The sequence below is a fragment of the Gigantopelta aegis genome, chromosome 9, assembly GCF_016097555.1.
Source record: "Gigantopelta aegis isolate Gae_Host chromosome 9, Gae_host_genome, whole genome shotgun sequence".
NCBI classification, from domain to species: Eukaryota; Metazoa; Mollusca; class Gastropoda; order Neomphalida; family Peltospiridae; genus Gigantopelta; species Gigantopelta aegis.
This window is the reverse complement of record NC_054707.1, coordinates 4823883-4849681: the sequence shown is the minus strand read 5'-3', so window position 1 is coordinate 4849681 and position 25799 is coordinate 4823883. Positions and strand designations below refer to the sequence as shown.

General features: G+C 35.6%; 1 protein-coding gene across 1 annotated transcript in view; it reads left to right on the top strand.

The window, feature by feature from the left end:
• The window catches only part of LOC121382315 (pyridoxine/pyridoxamine 5'-phosphate oxidase-like), a 31695-nt gene extending 13853 nt beyond the window's left edge, over nt 1-17842 (top strand). The window contains exons 2-7 of the mRNA XM_041511897.1: nt 2610-2766; nt 3430-3532; nt 4152-4205; nt 7583-7711; nt 10243-10319; nt 11990-17842. Coding sequence (XP_041367831.1) covers nt 2610-2766; nt 3430-3532; nt 4152-4205; nt 7583-7711; nt 10243-10319; nt 11990-12155 — 686 coding nt within the window. The 3' untranslated portion in view covers nt 12156-17842. The remainder of the gene's footprint in view (nt 1-2609; nt 2767-3429; nt 3533-4151; nt 4206-7582; nt 7712-10242; nt 10320-11989) is intronic.
• The last annotated feature ends 7957 nt before the right edge of the window (nt 17843-25799 follow it).

Here is a 25799-nt window from a genome sequence, read left to right as displayed (position 1 = left end):
TACCAATAGGCCTAATAATATGCATTTTTTTCTTTGGATTTTTTAAAAGAAAAAAATACTATAACTCCATTTCGTTATATTGATGCAAATTTAAATATATTTAGTTAAGTAGTTTATTATACTATCAAGTCATTTATGTTGTTTTACAAGTCAGGTTGATGAAAGCGAAGCACCTTGTCGTAAATTAGAGCATTTGTTTACACTGTGCATAATAGAGAAGTTGGACCTGAGCTGATGTCACTTCGCCCTAAGCTATACCACAAAAACAAAACAAAATGGCTGCCCCCAGTTAGCAGGAATAATCACGTTTTTTTATTAATTCTAAAATAACGCATTTTTCACTTGTTAAAGTGTCAGTATGTGTTGGTGGTCCGGGTATGCATCTTTCCAACACATAAGGCTCTTGTTGGAGTTTAGTCTACCTTTAAGTTCAGGGCTAGAAATGAAAAAATAAATCTACATGCACCAGGTGCATGCTGAAAAAAAAGTAAAATGCACCATTAAAATTCTGCATGCACCAAAAATAAGGTAAATCCTGTTAAAAATGAGGAAAATACTATTTTAATTACCTTGATTAGAGAGTTGATTTTTTTTTATACGAAGCTATTCCGTATTCAGAATTATTCGGCAATACCTATATGTATTTATTAACAGTACCGGAACGTTATACAACTGCGTTTATTACTGATTCTTGATCAAATTTGAAAATTTCACCCAACGTAAACGCCTTACAGAAATCTATAATAGGCCTATTACAAAAACGTACGAATAGTTGTGTTTTGTATTAAGCAAGTTATCAACTTTTTTAACTCGATAAGATCTGTTGGTATAATATAAATTAGCCTACGGAATTCGACGAGAAGTTGCGATTGAAATAATCACTGGCTGACTTCGAGTCAACTACGCGAGTAATGCACCTGCACGTTCGCAATCATCTGATCAAGTGCTCATATCTGAGGTCGAAAATGTTCAAGGCAGTTACGGTACTTTGTATTGATCACAGATCTGGCGGAGTTCAATTTGTCAGTGACGACAACTGTGTTATGCGCGTGGATACCCCAAAGTCGGTCTCGACCACCTTCCCTAATACCATTCACGGATATAACCAAGATATTGCCGGCAATTTTCGCAAATATATTTCACGGAAATGACCGAACAACCATTGTTGTAAGTAGGATTATGGGATACGAAATGGATGCGCCCATAAGATAAAAGTTATCGTTTTCATGTGGCGAACAGATTACGAAATGCATACGAAAAATTCAACAACTTGAGTCTGAATCTGGTAGACAACAGGATACTAGTATACGCAATACACAGTACTTGAAAAATATTAGCATGCACCGCGTGCACCCAGTTTTAAAAGTTACATGCACACGCAAAAATCAGCATGCACCGGTGCATGTACTAACACTACATTTCAAGCCCTGAAGTTTCTATAATTTTTCCCGGATTAGGTGGCATTATATGACTTAACAATATACATTTACAGCTGATGCATGCTACAAATCGATGCCTGTGCGGGAAACATTGCAGAGATTGAGTCAGGATTTCTGCCAGAGCGTAAAATGGGCATGGCGCATACCCAAATATATTTTTTTGTTAACTTTTTCACAAAATTAATTATTCTTATCATTACTGTTATGATTTTCTTAACTCTAACCCCAAACGTAACCCATTTTTATTCTGAGGGATGCCCCCCCCCGTTGACTGTGGTTGCATGGAATTCCATAGTGCCATACCCAAACATTTCTTTCTGGCAGAAACACTGTGAGTGTATCAGCCAGTTTAGTGCTCATTTGATGTGTAGAAATGGTAATAAACCGGTAACGATTTCCATAACAACCATCTAGATTTACACATTGATATACAATGTACATGTACTTTAAAACTAAATGCTTATCAGGCCTGGCCTGGTGCTTATAAAACGTTTAGAGTCTAGACTCGAGACTCTAATAGAGTCCGAGACAGTAACTTCATGGCAATGCCATAATTGCATGTGTGTGACGTCATTTAAAACTTTTATAAGCAGGTGCCCAGGTGCAGGTTCAGTCTGGGGCCCCCTATTTTTGATGAAACAATATATATTACAGAATACACAACTTATCCCATCCACCTGTAGTGATTTCCCTAGAAATTAGGCATGGCATGGTAGACCAAACACTTTTGGGGCATTTTCACCATTTTTGGAACACTCGTTTTTCATTAAAAATACACAAAAATTAATTGAAATAAACATTAATGTAATTTATGTGCTTGCTTTAATAAATGAATGGCAAAAGATATAAAACTTTTATTAAAAGGCATATTTTATTAATTAATAATACCTTTTTTGGTGTTTTATAAAGGCAATTTTAGAATTACTTACTGAAAAAGGCTTGTTTAATCTCAGGGCAGCATGGCTCTGATTAAGGCTATTGCGGCATGGTGCTACACCATGCTAAAACAAGCTAGGGAAAACACTTAACGTGTCAGTGACCTTTACATTCTACGTTGTATTTTCAAAAAGAACAACTGGTTTTGAGCCCCTCTATTAAAAAGTCTTTGATCTGCACCTGCTTATGCTCACTGAATGCTGAGTGATGACAGGACCTTTATACTGCTTTCAGGACTGAGAATTCCATACAAAGAGAAGCATGAGGTGTTTGATTTTGATCATCTGGCGTCCAAAGATCCGTACCTCCAGTTCAAATGTTGGCTCGACAAGGCGCTGAGTACTGATGGAATTAAGGAACCCAATGCAGTGGCGCTGGCTACAGCAACCAAGTATTTTATAGCTTTGGTTTATTTTTAATACTTATCATTATTATCCGGCTTCTCCATTTAGAAATAGTACTTCAGTTTAGGAGGAGAGGACATGTACTGTACTCAGTAGACCAAATATTTTTGTCTCAGTGCACTTAAAAATATCTGATATTTAATATTTATTTTTTGATATTTGTCTTTTTTTATATTTATGGCTGATATTGTAATGCCATTGAAGACAAGCCATAGATATAAAATAAATATATAGATATTAAATTATAAATATCTAATATAGCTTTACCTATATTCAGTCCAGTACATACTAGTAGAGAGCTAGCACGGTGTTACTCTTCTGTTAATATAATAATAATTCCAAGAGAAAAAGTGCAAATAAGTGAAGCCATGCAGAAACACTTGCCGCTTTAAATTTTTGGTGAGGCATTGCTCACTTGACCTAAACAGGCCTCATTGTCATGATATATCTCAGTTTTCTGGAAAATTATCTCGCAAAGCTCAAATTATTAGGATATGCTTTGATATATAAAAAAGAAAAAAAAGAATATTGGCCAATTTTAAGAGAATGTTCTGGAACTACTTTTTCAAAGAGAATACCACATAATCATATTTGTATGGTCTTCTTTTATGTCGGTAAGCAAGTTGGAATTATGTTTCACTCTGTTTCAGGAATGGATTTCCGTCGTTGAGAGTTGTTTTAATCAAAGAATACAGTCAGAAAGGTGGCTTTTTGTTTTTCACAAACTATGAGAGTCGCAAAGCCAGAGAGCTGGTATGGACGCAGATAGTTTGAATAAATACTCAGTGTTTCTGTCAGAAAGACATTTATGGGTACGGTGCTATGAAATTGAATATTTACAATGTGTGTGCTGAATGCAACAACAGTTGCTAGAGGTTATGGGGTGGGTGGGGGGGGGGCTCTCTCAGAAAGAAAATGGGTTTGGTTTAGGGTTAGGGTGAAGAAAATGATACAGTAATGACAAAGAGTCATTAATTTGGTCAAAAGGTCAACTAAAAAAAAAAAAAAATCTGCAAAAACTTTTGGGTATTGCAGCATACCCATTTTACCCTCTGGCAGAAACCCTGATTATTACTCTTTAATCTTTAAACTATTTAGACACAACAAGCTTCTTTAACATATGTTGAAATATAATGCTAAAAATCCTCAAGCTATGGGTGCAAGACAAATTTTTGTTATAAAATCCTACATATTTCCCATACCAAAATCAAAATACAGTACTTACTTTTTTTTGAAAAGTAACAAAAATGAACACTTAGTTTTAAAGACTAATGCCTCTCTTGTTACATATTTTAGTGAATAGTGATTTATACATTACAATGTATGTGTTATCTGTTTCCCGTTTAAAATTGGCTTTTTTTTCCTTTGACAGGAAGAAAATCCACATTGCAGTTTACTTTTCTTTTGGCCAGAACTAATGCAGCAGGTAACTGAATAAGTATTTTAAGTTCATTTTGGATCCTCTTTATTTAGTTAGGGGGCATGCATGTTTGACAGTTCTGGAAATCGTAATACTCGGAACAGGATTTGATCACCTATGTTTCTAGACTCCGATAATGGGCACCATCCCCCACCATTCTACAGAGACAATTCCCAATCTGAATGTAAATCTCATTCGCTTGACAAACCTTCCCTCCTCAATAATGTTTTGTAATGCACAATAGATATATTAATTTGAATAAACACAAGTTCATGTATATACATATATATAGCATTACTTTTTTAATTCTAACTTGGCTTAATAAAATGTTATTGAAATGGAACTGAAAATTGTAAGTGTTTGGTAAAAACGATGCTAAAATTCCCAATTTCAAAGCCATGGGTGTCAAGTCGGATTTTAGAAATAAAACCCTGCAGAATCCCAAACAATTAAGTGACACAGAATTCAGTTCTGACAGGATTCCATGGACTAAAGTAGTGTCGGAAATAGAATAAAAATGATTTTCGTCAATTATTTCTTTCATATTAAACTGACAAATAAATATTTTGTAAATACCTATTTAATAATACTCTATCTAATTTAGCATTTCGTTGGTGAAATGACAAAAGGTCGTAAATACGCTTTTGGCGAGAAATAACTTTTTGGAATTTCCAGTTAGAATGTTCATATTCTGCTTTTGTCAAAAGATCGTAACCATCGGCCTATTAGAAAGTGGTTGACTGTCACATGACAAATAGTCATACTGGTCCAAGAAACAAAACGACAAAACGTTGTATCTACAAAGCGGGAAGCTAGAGTGTGGACATGACACTCAGCATTGCATTATGTTCACACATTACATGGATTACATGTAAATAAAACCAGTTAATTACACATGTATTCAGGTGTAAAATGTCTTAAGTACATTTGTAGACCTGACACAGGGTAAAACGTCCTAATTTCGGACGTTGCCGTAACTATGGTACACCCACTATTAAGTAGTTACCACTATTAACTGTTAATATGTTCGCATAACAACAACTATAACAAACTAAAAATGTGCTTATATCCCTACAATAGCGCGTACAAAATAACATATTTTTCGAAAAATATTCAGTTTTTTTGCTCTCCTGTAAAAATTTTAAAAGTGTAGTTACGAAGTTTTGTAATTTCGCCGACGATTTGCTTGTTTGGGCTCTCATTGATGTACAAAGTGGTGTTTACTCTTGAAATTGAAATAAAGATGTCGGTAAACAGGAGATTTGTGACCTTTATGGGAACAGACTATAACACATTGTGATTATGTGTCAGTTTCATTTACCCTTAAACAAACTTTTAATTTAAAACTGCAAGTTAACTGATTATTTTGAATTGCAGCATAAATGATTAATTATGACCAGCATATTTAGTGAATATAAATTCAATATAAGTACATTAGAAATTTACATAATATTGCAACCACTTAAAGGTGCTATATTAGAAGTTATATGTGAGCATCTGTTTGTGATAAGGGGCGGGACGTAGCCCAGTGGTACAGAGTTCGCTCGATGCGTGGTCGGGGTGGGATCGATCCCCGTCGGTGGACCCATTGGACTATCAGTGCTCGAGATTAAATATTTTGGGCAGTATTCCAGTTGGATACTAAACTTTAAAAATTTGGTATCCCACCTGAGAATTTAGTATCCCACTTAAATGAAATTCATAAATAACATTGTAACAAACTTGGACGACACTGTTACTTAACTTCACCAGTAAATGACGACTTTAATTTTTTCAGTGAAAACTAAAAATGCAGGATTAAAAAAATCAACAACATTATATGGTATCCCAGTGGGATACTGGGTTATTGAAGTCTGGTGTCCAAAATTAAATTCTGGTATCCCTGGGATATCGGGATACTGTTAATCTCAAACACTGGCTATTTCTCGTTCCATCCAGTGCACCACGACTGATATATCAAAGGCCGTGCTATGTACTACCCTGTCTGTGGGATGGTGCATATAAAAGATCCCTTGCTGCTAATCGGAAAGAGTAGCTCATAAAGTGACGACAGTGGGTTTCCTCTCTCAATATCTATCTGGTCCTTAACCATATGTCTGATGCCATATAACTGTAAATAAAAATGTGTTGAGTGCATCTTTTAATTAATAATAAAAAATAGCCTATTTACAACAGTTGTTAACTTAGATAGCTACTGATTACAATTTTCTATTTTGTACTTCATTAATGTTGCTCATTCATGTTAATTTTGAGAAGAATATTGTTTAAAGAAATATTTTAATACAATTATGGCATACAACACTATCACAATTGTTATAATCACTGGATATTTTTTCGCCACAACCAGTTCGTCCTCACTGGTACGTGTATATCAAAGATCATGCTATGTGCTGGGCTGTCTGTCGTAAAGGGCATATAGAAGAACTCTTGGTGCTCTGCCTGGTATATCAAAGATCATGCTGTGTGCTGGGCTGTCTGTCGTAAAGGGCATACAGAAGATACCTTGGTGCTCTGCCTGGTATATCAAAGATCATGCTATGTGCTGGGTCGTCTGTCGTAAAGGGCATACAGAAGATCTCTTGGTGCTCTCCTGGTATATCAAAGATCATGCTGTGTGCTGGGCTGTCTGTCGTAAAGGGCATACAGAAGATACCTTGGTGCTCTGCCTGGTATATCAAAGATCATGCTATGTGCTGGGCTGTCTGTCGTAAAGGGCATATAGAAGATATCTTGGTGCTCTGCCTGGTACATGTATATCAAAGATCATGCTATGTGCTGGGCTGTCTGTTGTAAAGGGCATACAGAAGATCTCTTGGTGCTCTGCCCTCTACGTTAACTTTTCCATTTAGGAGCCAGAAAGCGCCTACTTTTGTGTTTTTATATAGTCGTCCGATGAAATGTTTTATTGCATATGCAACCAAATCAGTCTTAATGTAGAGGGCTGCTGCTAATGCAAAATCATAGCAGGTTTCCTCTGAAGACTGTGTCAGAATGATGAATAATGTTTGACTTCCAATAACCAATGATTAATTAGCAGGGGTGGGAATTCTCCTCGGATCAGCTGTTTTCCTCTCATGGAACATTGCGTTTCCTTGCATTTTAATCGTCCTTTCCTCCAAAATGTGTCAGATGGCACAGATTTTAACCTAGGATTTCCAGAAGTTCCGGGACCCCTCTAGATTTCCTCCTTTTTACAGTTCACCAATTCCCACCGCTGATTAGTCAATATGCTCTTTTGGTGTCATTAAAAAACCCAACCTAGGTTGTTAGCACATATTTCCTATGAATTTTAATAAAAACACTTGTCAGTTGGCTCATATTTGATTCTTGTTTTTCTTATGGTTCCAAAATCTAAACTAACTGTCATCTGTACTTTTCTCTAGATAAGAATAGAAGGGACTGTGTCAAAGTTGTCGGAAGAAGAATCGCTCCGCTACTTTAATACGAGGCCGAAGCCCAATCAGGTTGGAGCAATCGTCAGTCGCCAGAGCCAAGTTGTGTCAAGTCGACAGGTGACCAGATATTTGCTGATATATTTACTTGTTTAACTCAGTGTAGGCAATATGTTTACATTGACAAATTTGTGTAGGCAATATGTTTATATTGCCAAATTTGTATAGGCAATATGTTTACATGGCTAGATTTGTGTAGGCAGTCAATGTTTCTGCCAGAAAGAAATTTTTGGGTATAGCGTTATGGAATTGAATGCAACCACAGTCAACATGGGGTATGGGGGGCCTCCCCCAGACAGAAAATGGGTTACGTTTAGGGTTAGGGTTAACAAAATCAGACAGTAATAATAAGAGTAATTAATTTTGTCAAAAGGTTAACTTAAAAAAATAAAATCTGCAAAACAATTTGAGTATGGCACCATACCCGTTTTACTTTCTGGCAGACACCTGGCAGTATGTTTACATTGCCAGATCTGTGTAGGCAGTATGTTTACATTGCCAGATCTGTGTAGGCAGTATGTTTACATTGCCAGATTTATGTAGGCAATATGTTTACATTGGGCGTATCATAAAGTATTGTTTGTTTCCGGTTACCCGACCAACCCTAATTTGAATCTGCCAACAAAATCTGTTTTTGTTATGTCCAAAATTGTTTTTAATATAACAACGATTTCCACGAAAACATTCCAAAACTATCACAAGCACTAATTTGACGTCATTATCAATCAGATCGTTCTATATTAATTTTGTTTATGAGCCACAGAATTGTTTTCTTCTAACAACCGATTGTCGGAAAATTGTCTTCTCGAAAATATGTGATGTTTTCCAATTTACTCCAGCAACCTTCTGATAAGCTAAGGGATGGGTTGTTTACTGATACTGATGAAGTTTACTGCTAAATCAAATGGATTTAGAAGTACTTATTCTTACAGAATAAAACTAACATTGTAATTATAAAATTGGTAAGTCTACCATTTCTTAGATACACTAGGAATGATCATATTAATTTAAACATTTTTTAAAATGTTATTGTTGGACATAAAAATAGAACCCTTCTTTTTCAGTTTACATTTAAAAAATTTATTTATGTGCTTCGATCCAATTAAGGTTCAAACACGTCTGTCCTGGACAGACAGTCCAGCTGCCTCAACTGCCTGCCCAGGACAGAAGTTAGGGTTAGTATAAGAGGAAACCTGCTGCTTATGACTAAACAGCAAGGTATCTTTTATATGCACTCTCACACAGATAGGACAGTACATACCACAGCCTTTGATAAACCAGTTGTGGACGCTGGTCAGTGCAAGTAATTACACCTAACCACTGAGTTTTGTGAAACACTCACCAGCTTTAGAGCCGGTACAGTGATTAAAAATCCCATTTTCAATGTGTGGAATTTGAACCTAGTACCTACCAGTCTTAAGCCCACAGCATTACCACAACACCACAGAGATGGGTAAAGAAAAATATTGTTTTTCATCTTGATTGTCCAGTCAGATTCAAAGGACAATGATGAATGGTATTGTTGGTTTGCATAATGTATTTCTATACATGCAGAGGTTATTTTGGATACTGGTAGTCAACACCTATTTAATATCCATAAATAAAATTATTTTCCAAAATAAAATGTTTTTTCTACCTACATGTACCTACCCTATATTTTTCCAGCTTGTAATAGGAAACAAGTACCTTTTTTCCCCGGCCTTACCAGATTTGGGCATTAAGTTGACTAATATGCATCATAGGTCATCAAAATAATAGTGGACTCTTTAAGAAGAATGATACAGTATATAAATCTTGAAACAAAATAAACCCATATATTTTGTCATCACTTCTATCATGTACAGTACTTTACCTTTGTTCGACATCCAGTAGCCCATGTATTTATTGTGCTGGTGTGTTGAATCAATCAATCAGTCAGTCAGTCAGTCAGTCAAATCAATCAACCAACCAACCAACCAACCATTCATTCAATAAAAATATTTTAATGCTTTATCTTTGAGCTTTCAAATTATTGATTAGCCTTTGAATGTTTACATGGTTTTTTGGCATCACTTTATCATGTACTTTGTTTGACACCCGATAGCTGGTGTATTTATTGTGCAGGGGTGTTGTTAAACATACATGCATACATCCATCCCAATTCCCATACCATCCCGTATCATGCCATGCCATCAGATTTCAAGGCCTAGCAGATAACCATGCACTGGCCACGACTCATCATTATTATCACATCACAAGAGGAAACCGGTAAAACTATGGCCGTCAGTATTGGTGCCAGAAAGAAATTTTTGGGTATGGCACTATGAAAATGAATATTGAATATGTGTATGCTGAATGCAACTGCAGTCGATTGGGGATATGGGGGCCTCTCCCAAAAAGAAAATGGGTTATTTTTAGGGTTACGGTTAAGAAAATCATACAGTAATGATAAGAGTAATAAATTTGGTCAAAACGTCAAGTTAAAAAAATAAAATCTGCCAAAAAATTTGGGTAGGGCGCCATACCCATTTTACCCTCTGACAGAAACCCTGGCTGTGTATATTGTTTGTACAATTGCTGATTTTTCTCATAGTTAGCCTCTTGTTTTGCAGTTTCTTGATGAAAAGTATGATGCTCTGTTTAACCACTATTCCGCTAAAAGTGCTGTTGTACCAAAACCTGACTATTGGTAAGTTGATAACAATCGTTTAAAAAAACCTCTGCATTTTTATTAACACCTTTACATCTCTTTCTTTTAATGTCAAATGCTAGGTTAACTAATGTTCACACAATCTCATATATAATGCTGTATAAAAATTGCCAGTTAACTTAAAGTTGAAGTAAATCAGGAAAGCAAATCACAATTGACAAGATATTATTATAATATATGTTGTTTTTCAATTGGTAATATTAACATATTCTTATATTAGATTTTTTGTTCTTCATTGATTAAGTGTTGATGAAAGAAAGAAATGTTTTATTTATCGACACACACAACACATTTTATTTGTGGTTATATGGCGTCAGACATATGGTTAAGGACCACAGATATTGAGAGAGGAAACCTGCTATCACCATTTCATAGGCTACTCTTTTCGATTAGCAGCAAGGGATCTTTTATATGCACCATCCCACAGACAGGGTAGTACATACCACAGCCTTTGATATATACAAGTCGTGGTGCACTGGCTGGAATGAGAAATAGCCCAATGAGCCCACCGATGGGGATCGATCCTACACCGACAGCGCATCCAGCGAGTGCTTTACCACTGGGCTACATCCCTCCTCAAGTCTTGATGAAATGCCAGAAATATCATGGCAGGGAACATTTGGTTTAAAAACATTTATTAGAGTGATCAGTTGAAAATATCATGGCAGGGAACATTTGGTTTCAAAACATTTATTAGAGTGATCAGTTGAAAATATCATGGCAGGGAACATTTGGTTTCAAAACATTTATTAGAGTGATCAGTTGAAAATATCATGGCAGGGAACATTTGGTTTCAAAACATTTATTAGAGTGATCAGTTGAAAATATCATGGCAGGGAACATTTGGTTTCAAAACATTTATTAGAGTGATCAGTTGAAAATTGAGTAACAACTACTATTTAACATTTTAGCATTGTGCGGAAATTTGTGTAGTCGAGGTTCGTAGCGGTTTTTAAATTCCTTGAAAATCTTTGAATTTGAAAAAAAAAATTGTTTTAGGTCTTTGAAAGTCTTTGAATTGTAATAAAAGTCTTTAAAAGTCTTTAAATTCTCACAAATCATAGCCAAAGCAATGAAGTTATCTTTTACAGCTGCATGCACTTGATATTTTCCAGTTACAAGGTTTAATCTGTCATCATGCATGTAAAAAAGCTAAAAAATTTGCCATGGACAGCAATGTAAACGAACTGATTTCGTATTGCACCACAGTCTAGATCCTCCTGCATAATTTCCTGCACACAAGTATTTGTTATCTATTACATGCAGTAAATTACAGAATACGGATCATGACAAAGACACAAGAAAATATTTATGTATATTTTCAACTCGCTGATTTTTCTTAGTCATAAATTTAGTAGTCTAGTTTCACATATAAAATTAAAGTTACAACTGTGAAACTATTGCCATAACTCTATACTGTACAAAATAATAAAATTTAAAATATTCATCAATCATTTTCTTTTGTTCTTAACATGACTCATGTTCCATACTGGTGTAATTTTCTGTGTTTAAGATACTAAGTACTTGTAAATGTATGACTATTAAGCATTTCGGCAAAGTTACAATGCTTTGTGAAACTGACTCAGGTTCTTTTTCGAGTAAATTTACTTTTACAATAATTATAAACAAAAATGTTTTCCTTTTGACAGGGGAGGTTACTCTGTGCAGCCTTCTGTGTTTGAGTTTTGGCAGGGACAGTCAGACCGACTTCATGATCGAATAGTGTTCCGGAAACCAGTGAAAGGGGAAACAATCAATCCGGAAACTACTCATCTAGGAGAAAATGGCTGGGTGTTTGAACGACTTTCTCCATAGATTAAAAATATCATATATAGATTAGACACAGTTTTTTTATATACATGAATGGCATGGATTTGTGCATGTATGTATATACATGAATGGCATGGATTTGTGCATGTATGTATATACATGAATGGCATGGATTTGTGCATGTATGTATATACATGAATGGCATGGATTTGTGCATGTATGTATATACATTCTTCATTGATTCAAAGTAATATATAGATTAAACAGTTCATATGTTGGAATTGGATGAATTTGTTCTTATGGATATATTATCCATAGATTAATTTTTTGTTACAGTTTAAATGCTTTTTACATTCAGGAACAGAATGAATTTGTACATTCTTCATAAATTAACAAAAGAATATATATACCATATAACCCGATATTTTCGTGGGTTTTTATTTTCATGGATTTCGATGGTAAGTAGGCAGCATCGAAAATATAAAACCTCAAAAATATCTTGATGTATCAACAATTCTATGATAAAAAATAATTGTGATCAGCAAAATAAAATTCACGCGAATCTCCGAATCCGATTCGCGCCAGGATTTGCACAAGCATAAAACATCCGAATCTATTTGGATTTGCGTGAAATATTTCCAAAAAATTATTAAATTGAATAATCAGTGAATAAAACATTACTGAATTTAAAAAATGAAATAAAATAAAAAATAGTCTGGTCATCAAGCTTCAGTTTAAACTGGCTTCAAAAGCGTAACATACATTTGAATCCGTGCATGTTCAAAACGTGGTTTATCGAGACTAGTCTGGCCTGGAGCCAAGCGGTGGTTGGCCCATTTCTATGAACCAAATTGCAAACGAAGAGAACCGAAAGGAACATGTTTGTTCAATATTTACATAATAACAATAGACAATAATTAAGTGTTTCCAAATTTACTAATACACCAAACATTTCTATGTTAGTTCGCTAATAGTATGTTCCTAACCTTGAATTACCTGTTCTTTTACCTGCAAAATATATCGGCAAAAGTATCCTTTGCGCTGTTTACGAATAAGCAATCTTTGAAAAGTAATGGGAAACGTCCGCCAGACTGGTTTGGAGGTTCACAGTAAATCAAATGGCCACATTGGAAACCAATCAAATAGTTTGCGAACGTTAGCAAAACGTTTGCTGGCTGAACTTGGGGCTAGTAAGACACCTAAAAACACTAACTGTAAAAAAAAAATGGAATCAACAAGTAACAAAACTGTTATTAAAAAAAAAAAAAATGTTTTTTGTTTTTTTTGCTTTAAAATTGGATAAACTGTTACTGACAAATTGGTTATTCTTTCCAATAAATAGTAAGGTGTTTTTGTGTGTGTGGGTTAATCCATATACAGTGAGTAGCATATGACACAGAATTCTATATACTAACACTGTTGATAAAGTTCTTCTCTGAAACATTTTAGAATCGGAGGATTCCTGTGGACTGCTTCAATGGGAATCCACATTTTTAAGCCCTGCTACCATGCATAAACCATAGAAAACTACAAGGGAATAATATATTCAAGACACCAAGTTCTTATATTCTGTACAGTAAAGTATGTACATACTGGTTTGTGCGCTATGCTGGTATACTGAGCCAGCTTACTATATGAATATGTATGGAATGTGTCAAGCTGAAATTACAAATTATACAGTCCAAGTTAGAAAACTTCTCACAAATCTCAATTGGCTTTATATAAATTAAAGACCGATCAGTTGTCTTGCTAATGGCATACAATATTAATAATATTATCCACTCCAATCTTGATCAGTTGTCTTGCTAATAGCTTACAATATTAATAATATTATCCACTCCAATCTTGATCAGTTGTCTTGCTAATAGCATACAATATTAATAATATCAAACTCCAATCTAATCCAGTTATGGTACAGTTACAGAATGATTTGTGAATATTATGGATATATTTTCCTTAGATTAAATAAAATAATATGTAGATTAAATACAGTTTATGTACAGCACAGATTTGTCTATTTAGATACACTGTAGAAAAAAAGGATTAAATACAATTTACATACAGGAACAAAATCAGTTTTCTATATGAATACATTCTCCACAAATTAAAAAACAACAACAACAAAGAAGAAAAACTCAAAACAAAACAATGGATGGATGAATTAATTATAGTTGATATATAATTTTTGTCCATATGGATTCGCTATAGATTGATACAATAATTTATTAAATAATTGTAGCATATTCAATGTAATAAAACTTGGATATTTTTTAGATCACATACTTTCAGAATTTAATAACTTTGCAGACATTTTCGTTTTTTCATCTGATGGCTTTCATACATGTAAGTAGGCAATTTTGGTGATGTTTTCACCTCTCGAAGTCATGAGGAGAAGCCTGATATCTATGGTGTTTGATAGTTTTTTCCTCCAGGTAAAATTCTCGCCATGCATGGACACATCATTAGCTAAGTGCTGAGCAGACATAACTAAGTAACCAATGGAAACATAAATTAATAAAACCCATTATATTAACATTACATCTTAGTGTGATGGCCACAGGCAAACTTGCTTAGCACTTGGATCGTGTGTGATAAAACTGCTATGAGCCAACAGCTGAAGTAACCTTTCGCTCAGTTAATAGATTTCATATGCCGCCCACTTTGTATATACAATGGAACTCCTCAAATCGGCCACCTATAAGATTAAGTAAACAGTCCAGTTTAAGGGTATCTGGTATAGAGAGGTTCTGTTGTCTACTGTTACTTTAAAAGTGAGAGTTTTGAGGGAGTTTCAGTATATTGAGTATTCGGTTTTGACGATATTCACTGCATATAAATTTTAGTTATACTTTATTTTTCATTTTGTTTCTCACTTTTTTTTAATAAATTTGTTTTTAGAATTTTATTCTGATCACTAATCGACCGAGTCAGGTTACAACAAAGCAAATGTTTAAATTTTTAAGGGTGTTCTAAAGAGCTTTATTTGTTGATGTTGAATTATGTAAACATGCATATTTATATTTTAACAGCTGGTGTGCTTTCATAATTGTTAATTATGTACATCATTTGTTTTTAAATCTTTCATCTCGTTTGTAATAAATGTGTGATTTTAAGAAATTATGGTCATGTGATGAGACCAATATGATGTTTTATGGAGCAAAACTAAAACATACATTTATGAATTTATTTTGGATGCAACATGATGGGTGTGCTTACAAGTAACTCGACTAGTTCATTAATGATAGCTTTTTATGCATGTTAATCTGTTCACTCAGTCGGTTGACTGCTGTTAGCATGACCAGTTTGTTGTGGCGGAAATTTCTTTCCCTTCTTATTCCTGACTGTCACACTTCAATAGATCATAAACTGGAATTTATTTTTAGTACTAGCCAAAAATCCAAGTACATGAAGTTGGCGTACCTCCCCTACAGTCTGCTTCTTCGTCAGGGCGGGATTTAGCTCAATTGGTTGAATGCTCGCCTGAGGTGCTTGCATGTAGTCAATCAATGGTGTAGCTGATCCTCATCTTCTCATCCCACGGTGTTCAGTGGATGTTCTTGGTGATTGAAATTCCATATAGTCAATCATTGGTGTGGCTGATCTTCATCTTCTCATCCCACGGTTTTACGTGGATGTTCTTGGTGATTGAAATTCCATATAGTCAATCATTGGTGTAGCTGATCATCTTCTCATCCCACGGTGTTCAGTGGATGTTCTTAGTGATTGAAATTCCATATAGTCAATCAATGGTGTAGCTGATCCTCATCTTCTCATCTCACGGTTTTAAGTGGATGTTCTTGGTGATTGAAATTCCATATAGTCAATCATTGGTGTAGCTGATCCTCATCTTCTCATCCCACGGTGTTCAGAGGATGTTCTTGGTGATTGAAATTCCATATAGTCAATCAATGGTGTAGCTGATCCTCATCTTCTCATCTCACGGTTTTAAGTGGATGTTCTTGGTGATTGAAATTCCATATAGTCAATCATTGGTGTAGCTGATCCTCATCTTCTCATCTCACGGTTTTAAGTGGATGTTCTTGGGGATTGAAATTCCATATAGTCAATCAATGTTGTAGCTGAACCTCATTTTCTCATCCCACAGTTTTAAGTGGATGTTCTTGGGGGTTGAAATTCCATATAGTCAATCATTGGTGTGGCTGATCCTCATCTTCTCATCCCACGGTTTTAAGTGGATGTTCTTGGTGATTGAAATTCCATATAGTCAATCATTGGTGTAGCTGATCCTCATCTTCTCATCCCACGGTGTTCAGTGGATGTTCTTGGTGATTGAAATTCCATATAGTCAATCAATGGTGTAGCTGATCCTCATCTTCTCATCTCATGGTTTTAAGTGGATGTTCTTGGGGGTTGAAATTCCATATAGTCAGTTAATGGTGTGGCTGATCCTTATCTTCTCATCCCACGGTCTTCAGTGAATGTTCTTGGCGATTGAAATTCCATGTAGTCGATCAATGGTTTGGCTGATCCTCATCTTCTCATCCCACAGTTTTCAGTGGATGTTCTTGGCGATTGAAATTCCATATAGTCAATCATTGTTGTAGCTGATCCTCATCTTCTCATCCCACAGTGTTCAGTGGATGTTCTTGGTGATTGAAATTCCATATAGTCAATCATTGGTGTAGCTGATCCTCATCTTCTCATCCCACGGTGTTCAGTGGATGTTCTTGGTGATTGAAATTCCATATAGTCAATCATTGTTGTAGCTGATCCTCATCTTCTCATCCCACGGTGCTCTATGGATGTTCTTGGCGATTAAAATTCGATATAGTCAATCAATGGTGTGGCTGATCCTCATCTTCTCATTCCACAATTTTCAGTGGATGCTCTTGGAGATTGAAATTCCATATAGTCAATGAATGTTGTAGCTGATCCTCATCTTCTCATCTCACGGTGTTCTATGAATGTTCTTGGCGATTGAAATTCCATGTAGTCGATCAATGGTTTGGCTGATCCTCATCTTCTCATCCCACAGTTTTCAGTGGATGTTCTTGGCGATTGAAATTCCATATAGTCAATCATTGGTGTGGCTGATCCTCATCTTCTCATCCCACGGTTTTAAGTGGATGTTCTTGGTGATTGAAATTCCATGTAGTCGATCATTGTTGTAGCTGATCCTCATCTTCTCATCCCACGGTGCTCTATGGATGTTCTTGGCGATTAAAATTTCATATAGTCAATCAATGGTGTGGCTGATCCTCATCTTCTCATTCCACAATTTTCAGTGGATGCTCTTGGAGATTGAAATTCCATATAGTCAATGAATGTTGTAGCTGATCCTCATCTTCTCATCTCACGGTGTTCTATGATTGTTCTTGGAGATTGAAATTCCATGTAGTCGATCAATGGTTTGGCTGATCCTCATCTCATCCCACGGTGTTCAATGGATGTTCTTGGAGATTGAAATTGAAATTATTACAGTGACAGTAATAAATATTTATACTAGATAGAAGATTATCTGTTACAGAACAAAATAGCAGTGACTGGCTACATTTTATTTTACAAATAAAAATGGGACGGTTGTTTTAACAACTTTACATAACTATACAGACAATCCTCCTGCTTCTCCCATAATGACCGGCCTCGAGGCATGGGATGTTTAATCCAGATACCGACTCCAAACCCTGAGTGAGTGCCCCGCAAGACTTGATGGGTAGGTGTAAACCACTTGCACCGACCAGTGATCCATAACTAGTTCAACAAAGGCCATGGTTTGTGCTATCCTGCCTGTGGGAAGTGCAAATAAAAGATCCCTTGCTGCTAATCGGAAAGAGTAGCCCATGAAGTGGCGACAGCGGGTTTCCTCTCAAAATCTGTGTGATGAGTGCGTCGTTAAATAAATCATTTATTTCTTTCTCCCATAATGTTTTTATGATCAATCCTATAATACCCTGTAAAACATTACATAATCATTGAATGACCTGTTAAATAGCAAACAAAGTGCTGTAATGACATATATTGGTGCAACATATAAAGGTGGTTTTGATCTGGCCATTATTTATAGGATATTAAACCAGCTTCCATTTTGTATCATGTTTTTGTGTGAGTGTGCTGGGGTGTCGCTAAACAATTCATTCATGTCCCGAGTGAAATAATTTTCAATTGTCACAAACTTTAGCAAGTGACAATGAAAATTATTTCACAAGAGACATAAACATGATACGAAATGGTAGCAAGTTTAATATCCTATTTATTATCCACAATTGATCTTAATTTGTATCACTCAAATTGTTTTGTTGACCATCGTGTACGGTTGTAGTGCGCCAATCGATGACGTCATCGTGTTACGTCCCACTTGGCATTCTAGTGGGACATATCACTTTGATAATTATTATGTACCAAGATATTTTTAACCACATGGGAAATAAATTCATATATTAAATATGATTAGGACTAGCATCAGTGTAACAGATAATGTTGTGCTTGAAAACAAAACATGACAATTTATGTGCAGAAACAGGATTATCAAGGATGCTTTCTGCTTTATCCAAATCCAAAATGAGCAAAATGCAGTTTCATTTCCTTTTATAAAGTTTGTTGTACTATTTAGTATCTTTGGTGCATTATGTTGACTGGCAGGTTACATATTACAGCGGCTTTAGCCTATGTTTGATATGTCATGATATTATATAGGATATGATTTGGTGGTATGCTCCCTCCATCCCTTTACAACAATCATTGTTGGTGCCAGAATGTTTTCAATTGCATGTATATTTGAATTTGTTACAGAGAGCACTTTGTTTAAATAACACTTGTCTGTTATGACCATTTATGTATGTATAGAGGCCACTTTTGCATCCTCTTGTATTTAGTAATTTTGTTTGGTTTTTCATGCCAATTGTATTTAGTCCATCCATTTGGTTATAATGTTTGTTATATAGATAAATACACTGTGCTAGTAGATGTGTATTTGCTCTTTCCACTCCCATTTCATTTTATTCAGTTATTTTCGTGTTTATATTCAGTTAAAGTTCAAGCACATTGTCCTGGGCACACATACCTCAGCTACCTGGACTGTCCGTCCGGGACAGAAGGTTAGTAAACGAGAAAGGTGATAGTGAAAAAGGAGGTGTGATTGCCCAGCACTAAGTCCGTGCATCTGTCCTGTTTTCTATTTTCTGCTTTATAGCACGCACAAGGCAGTGCTTTGAGATGGGGTTGGAGGTAGATACCCCTAGTACTAGGGAATTTTACAGTATTCAGAGGAAAGACCAGTTTGTTTAGCATCCAGAATCTGATACTGGTCTATGCCATACTATGGGGTTTATTCTTGTTGCCATTGAATGCTACATTATGCCTTGATGCTTTTGCCTAGATCATGAGACATTTCAGAGCAAATTCACACCAACGCCATCCAGTATTGTGAGAGTATTCTGTAATATAGATTTGTGATAGTTTAACAATAAATAAAAAGTGCCTGTTAAATCCAGAACGATGAGTGGAATGTAAATATCCATATTTTTTAGTGTTGCCCAAAACGTCATAATAAACTATATTGTTCAAGTTATGATGTATTTGTTTTATATTAACTGTTATGTTATTAACATTACGTGTCCAGAGCCAATAGTCCATGGGCCAGATACTGAACCCCCCCCCCCCCGGGATTTTTGGAGACAAGTATTTTTAGATACCTCATTATATATGAATTTAATATCTGCTTGTCTGCAGCAAAAATGTTGGTGGATTAAAAAAATATCGCCATTTGAATGGGGGTACCATTGCACATTTTGTGTTCCAAAAACACTATATTGAAAAATTAAATATAGTGATAAATTTGTCATCCATATAAATTTTTAACATAAATAAGTCCAAAATGAATGATATTCATCCTATACTAGATGTTAATGGTAACAAACCAAATAACAATGCAATATGTGGTATGAATAATGATATACTTATTGGCAAAAGTTAAGCAATGCCTGAAATGCATTATTTTCTATATTTACACATATTTTGGGCTGCTTGAACCTTTTACTATTAAAAATTGCACTGTATTTAATATATTGAGGCAGCATTATTCAAATATGATTCAGTATATCTGCCTATACTATACTCAACAAAATTAATTAAGGTCCAATAGATATTTTAGGATTTTCCTTTAAATATGGGGGAAAATACAACTTATTCCGTTGAAAGTTGTCAGCATTGTGGCATGTTCTTAAACTTAATGACTTAAATAACAATTTTGAGGGAACAATGACAAAAAACATTCTGAACAAATGTGTAACAAATACTTGCCTAATGCTCATTTCATGTGAAATACCCAGTGTTTTTTGCGTGTATAACCAGTAAAAGTTTACTGAAACAATGTATAGAAGCCATATATATGACCAAAACATGCTAAAATAATATGACAGTAACAAAGAATTATATTATAATATAAGAAAGTTTACTAGCCCTTAATTAATTTTGTTGAGTATACATGTATGTGCATCAATATTATGAATATGTCCCTCTTTACTAAACACCAGTGTTAAACATTTAAAGCATCGGTTTTGTGTACCTACCATAATTTCTTTTGCATTACATGTACAAGTCATCTATCTCACAGAAGTTCATCTTATACTAGTCTGTGTTTGTAATATTTTTAGATTTGCCTTTATATTTACATTGTGCTTAACTTATGCTCAAGTGTATATAATTAGTTTCTACATCAAATATTGTCTAGGAAAGTTTTGACTTCCTTTCATATTCCTTTGCATTTTCATGCAATTAAAATATGTCTGTCATGTTCACAATTTCTGGTATCCTCCTTCTTCAGACTCTACTCTGGTTCCTTCATCAGTATGTCCATCAGCTCTCATGGTATCGTATCACTATTTCATCTCTAGTATGCCTTCTAAAATTTCTCAGCCATATGACAGTTTGGTTGGGGAATAGCCTGGTATGCCTGGCATAACTGATACCAAATGACAACTTGGCACTTTGTTCTCTTTATGTGCATTCTCAGAGCATTCTCAGTGAATACTTACATGTAGAGTGGAGAAGGCTGATTTATACTCTACTGTAGTTCAATATTAACATCCTTGGTTTGGCAACAAACATTTCCAGATATTTCTCAAGTCATGATCTTTTTGTATGTTATTCGCACCTGCACTCCCATAAGGTATATGAAATGATCTGCTTCTTAAATATATGAACATCAATTTTTGCTGAACTTCCATGAGCTAACAACATTTCAAGGAAGTCTTGGCGTTGCTTGAGAATATTCAAAACCTCCAGTTTTCTATTCTGCATAAAAGCACTGTTCGTATCATAGCCAGTAATGGCAAGCACAGCTGGAATTGCTAGTTGGTGTCTTCCCTGCATCCTTAATGATGCTGTGCACATCTATAAAATGCCTCTTGTTGCCAAACTGAGTGTATACAAATGTCCATATCTGGGATGGTGAACTGGCAGCAATGTACAGACATTGAAGTATAATCTTTGTTTCTGCATCTTCTTGTGCACTTTACAACACCCGCAGACATGGTTTGCTTTGAAACATGTACTTTGTCTCACAAATAGAACTGTCTTCCCAAGAAGCTGAGGGCAGAGTTTTCTTTTTTTCATTTAAATGGTCTCCTAGTCTCTTAAGATCTTTGTAGGGATTCCTTAGATCAAGTGTGGCTTGGAAGAACCCCTTTCACATGAGAAATTTAGTGCCAAACCACGAATGCTGTTATTATGCTACTGTGGATTAGTTGCAAACCTTCCATCCAGTAGATATTCCCTGAAAATATGCTGTACCAATAGAGCAAATTGGAAGAGAGCAAATTGCCATGGTCTCATATGGTATTAGTCATATCACAAAGTCCAGGGTATTCCTCAACCACAGAAATGGCTGAGAAATGTCCAAAGAAATACTGAAGCTGAATTGGATGGTTTGTGATCTGATAACAAGAGCTGTTGACATACTGAGGGAGGAACAAGAGCAAAGGCCCAGAGGACAAAATAAGAAATTACAGATATTGTGAACATAATAGACATTATATTTGAGTCAGATGATATGACTGAAATAGGAAAGAAAGTCAAGTACTAGATATGCCTGATGACTATATCTGATGTCAATTATATAAACCTAAGCATAAATTAAGCACAATTTAAATACAAATATGTTTTTAAAAATAGTACAAGCTTCTGTGAGATAGATGAATTGTAAATGTTTTAACACACATGCCGAGAAAAGGTACTTATAATTGGTTGGTACTAAGAACAGAGGGACATCTTCATAACTCCATATACTTAACCATATTTGAATAATGAAGCCTCAATATGTTATAGAAAAAAGCCAGGTCAATTGTTTGTTTTTTAATAATAAAAGCTTCAGGCAATCCTAAGTATGTGTATACATAGAAATTAATACATTTCTGGCATTGCTTACTAGTAACTTATTTTGAGAAGTATATAATTATTCATACCTCATATTATATTGTTTTGTAATTGTTATTAACATCTACTTAATAGAATAAAAGGAAGGATGTAGAAATAGAAAATTGTAAACTTCACATATATCATATTTGGGTTACATAAAATGATTTAGAATTGGGAATGAAAGTTAGATTTTTATAGTGCTAGATATTTGCCTGATGACAATATTCTATGTAGATATCAATTATATACACCAAAACATAAGTTAGCATAATATAAATAGAACTGCAATTCTAAAATATTACAAAAAGCAACAAAAAAACTAGCTATTGTAAGATCAACTGTTGTGAGACAGATAAAAGGTATATGTATGGCAGACTTGCCTAGAATGGTATGTAAATTCACTTTTTATGTTTGTAAGACGTGTGTATTATAAAAATATTCAAAATATCCATGTAAATGGTTTAGACAGCATGTACTGCACCATATTTAAGTAATGCTGCCTTCAGATATTAAATACAATACAATAATAAAAGGATCAGAATGTTTTAGGTACGGTATGTATATATACACATGTACATAGAGAATTACGTATATCGGGAACTGTGTAACTTTTGCTGGTGAGTATACCCCCGGTACTATATCCGTACCACATATATTGCATTGCTTTGTGGTTTGTTGTTATGAACATGTAATTTAGCATGAATAGCATTCATAATTTGGTCTTAAACCTGTTCAAAATATGTCTGGATGTTAACTTGAACATTGCCATGCAGTTTTTTCATATGCTATGTTTGTAATACTCAGGACATTTCAAATTCATTGACTCACTTCTTAGTCAGATGCCAAAAATGTATTATTTTTTGGTGGAATACATTCACCAGTAACCCAGCTTTAAAGTAAAAGCAGTGATATAGTCCAGAATTATTTTCAAATATTTTTGAAAATTATGTGGAACATTCACCTTGTTCAGAAATTTGCCCGGTTAAAAGTAAATAGGGTGCCTACACTCAAACATGCCCTACAGGCACACCCACCAACATATTGCCTGCAGACAAGCTGATTTGAATATGTCTATGGATAGGCTTCAAAGATATACTCATCTTGAAAAATCCCGGGGGGGGGGGGGGGGGTTATAGTAGGCCCACGGTCTACTACCAACACATATCACGGTTTCGTACACACCCGTTGGAGAGATGATATAGTGTTAATACATATACGCGTGATAACACTTTTAAGACATACGACTGGCTGCTCGTAGGCGATAACCAGGTCGCCAATTCCATACTTTTTTGCATTTACAATAGCCGATGTATTTTTTTTATACTGGAGTGTCGTTAAACATTCATTCATTCATTCCAATGCCATACCATGCAATAAAAAAGCCTGATCGAAATCGATTATACTGTTACGTATATAAGTTAACCTAAAATTAATTTGTCTGTGACGTGTAAGTTAGCTACAAATGCGCGGCTGTAAATAAGTTTTAGTCAGAAAAGACGTTTAAATTTGCGTCAAACCTGGGTTTTGAGGGTATGTGAGAAATAGAATATTACAGTCCTCAGACTGCCGCAAAGTTGGCCAACTTGTTTCTGTCACTTCTACCGCTGTCCAGTTTCTAATCTCAGCGCTCTTACAAGTCGATCCTCGTCGTATAACCCGTTAGTTGTTAATATGAGCGCACCCGTCTAAGTTGGGAGTTGGAAAAAATAACAACGCAACCGTCGAGTTGGCCAACTTCGTCATAACAGTTGACAGCCTGACACTAGCATTAGATACTATTTATCTTACAACTAGTTGTTTGAAAACGTAAGATACATGGTATCCAACGGCCACTCGGGTAGTAATCTCTATACCATCGACGCTAGTGTTGATGATATTACATACTGTCATAGATCCACTAGTCGACTCCATGCTTGTTGCCCAAGCCAGACTGTAATGGGTTAATATTGTTTGAGAGGAAATTTGCTGCCACCACAACTATTACCGACCAACAGCAAACTATATTTTATATACCAGTGCCGAGCTAGTTCAAAATGACTGGTGTTGTAGATTTAAACTAGTATAGGCCATTCAACAGAGTGTGATGAAATGGCAATCGGTTGATCCCAGACAATAACTAAAAATGTACATAGCCTAATGCACGATTTATCTAGGAACGATTCCCATCGGTTGGCCCATTGGGCTATTTCTCGTTCCAGCCACTGCTCCACAACTGGTGTAACAGTCCTGTCTATGGGATGGTGCATATAAAATATCCCTTGCTGCTAATCGAAAAAGAGTAGCACATTAAGTGGCGACAGCGGGTTTCCTCTCTCAATATCTGTGTCATCCTTAACCATGTCTGACGCCATGTAACCGTAAATACAATGTCTTGAGTGCGTCGTTAAATAAAACATTTCCTTTCCCTTCCCACACCGTAGTTATTATTTATAGTTTACATATGGACCAGGTATGGCAGTAAATCAAATCATTTTATATGCCAGTCGTGTAGCACTAAATGGAGCAGAAATAATATTCAGTCCTGTTGATCGGTCTCGGTGGTGTCGTGGTTAAGCGATCGGACATAAGGCTAGTAGGTACTTGGTTCGCAACCCGGTACCGGCTCCCAGCCAGATCGAGTCTTAACGACTCGATGGGTAGGTGTAAGACCACTACACCCTCTTTTCTCTCACTAACCAATAACCCACTGCCCTGGACAGACAGCCCAAATAGTTGACACGTGTGCCCAGGACGTCGTGCTTGAACCTTACTTGGATATAAGCACGAAGATAAGTTGAAATGAAATCAGTCCTATTTGACTGACATCGTCTCCACTGGTCTATGACTGGTTGTGGACAGGTTGGGCTAAATTTCAGTCAGATAGTATTCGGTCGAGATAGATCATACTAAGCGATCACACCTTAGTAGTGGATGAACCTGTCACAGAAGTATAACGAATCGTGTCCACGGCTGCAATACAACAATTACCGTATAATTACTTCTACTAGACGGTACGCTTTGACGCATCTGTGTGTCCACCGCCCTGTCTACGCGGACCGACGTTCTGTAATTGTTATCTTAGGTTCCCACTTCTCTCTGATTTACACTAATGGACATCTGCAAATTCCCACACGGCATTCCCTGGTAAGGGGCAAAACGCGGTGACAATCTAATTATTCCTCGACTAGGATTATTGTTAGCACACACTTAGCACCAGTGATATCCCCCGAGACTCTTTCGGCTTATGTTGACGCAAAGTCTATATATTTTACATCACATGATTTATGGTAATTATTTTTTATATTTAGAGCAACGGTAATTCGCACATAACGTTGA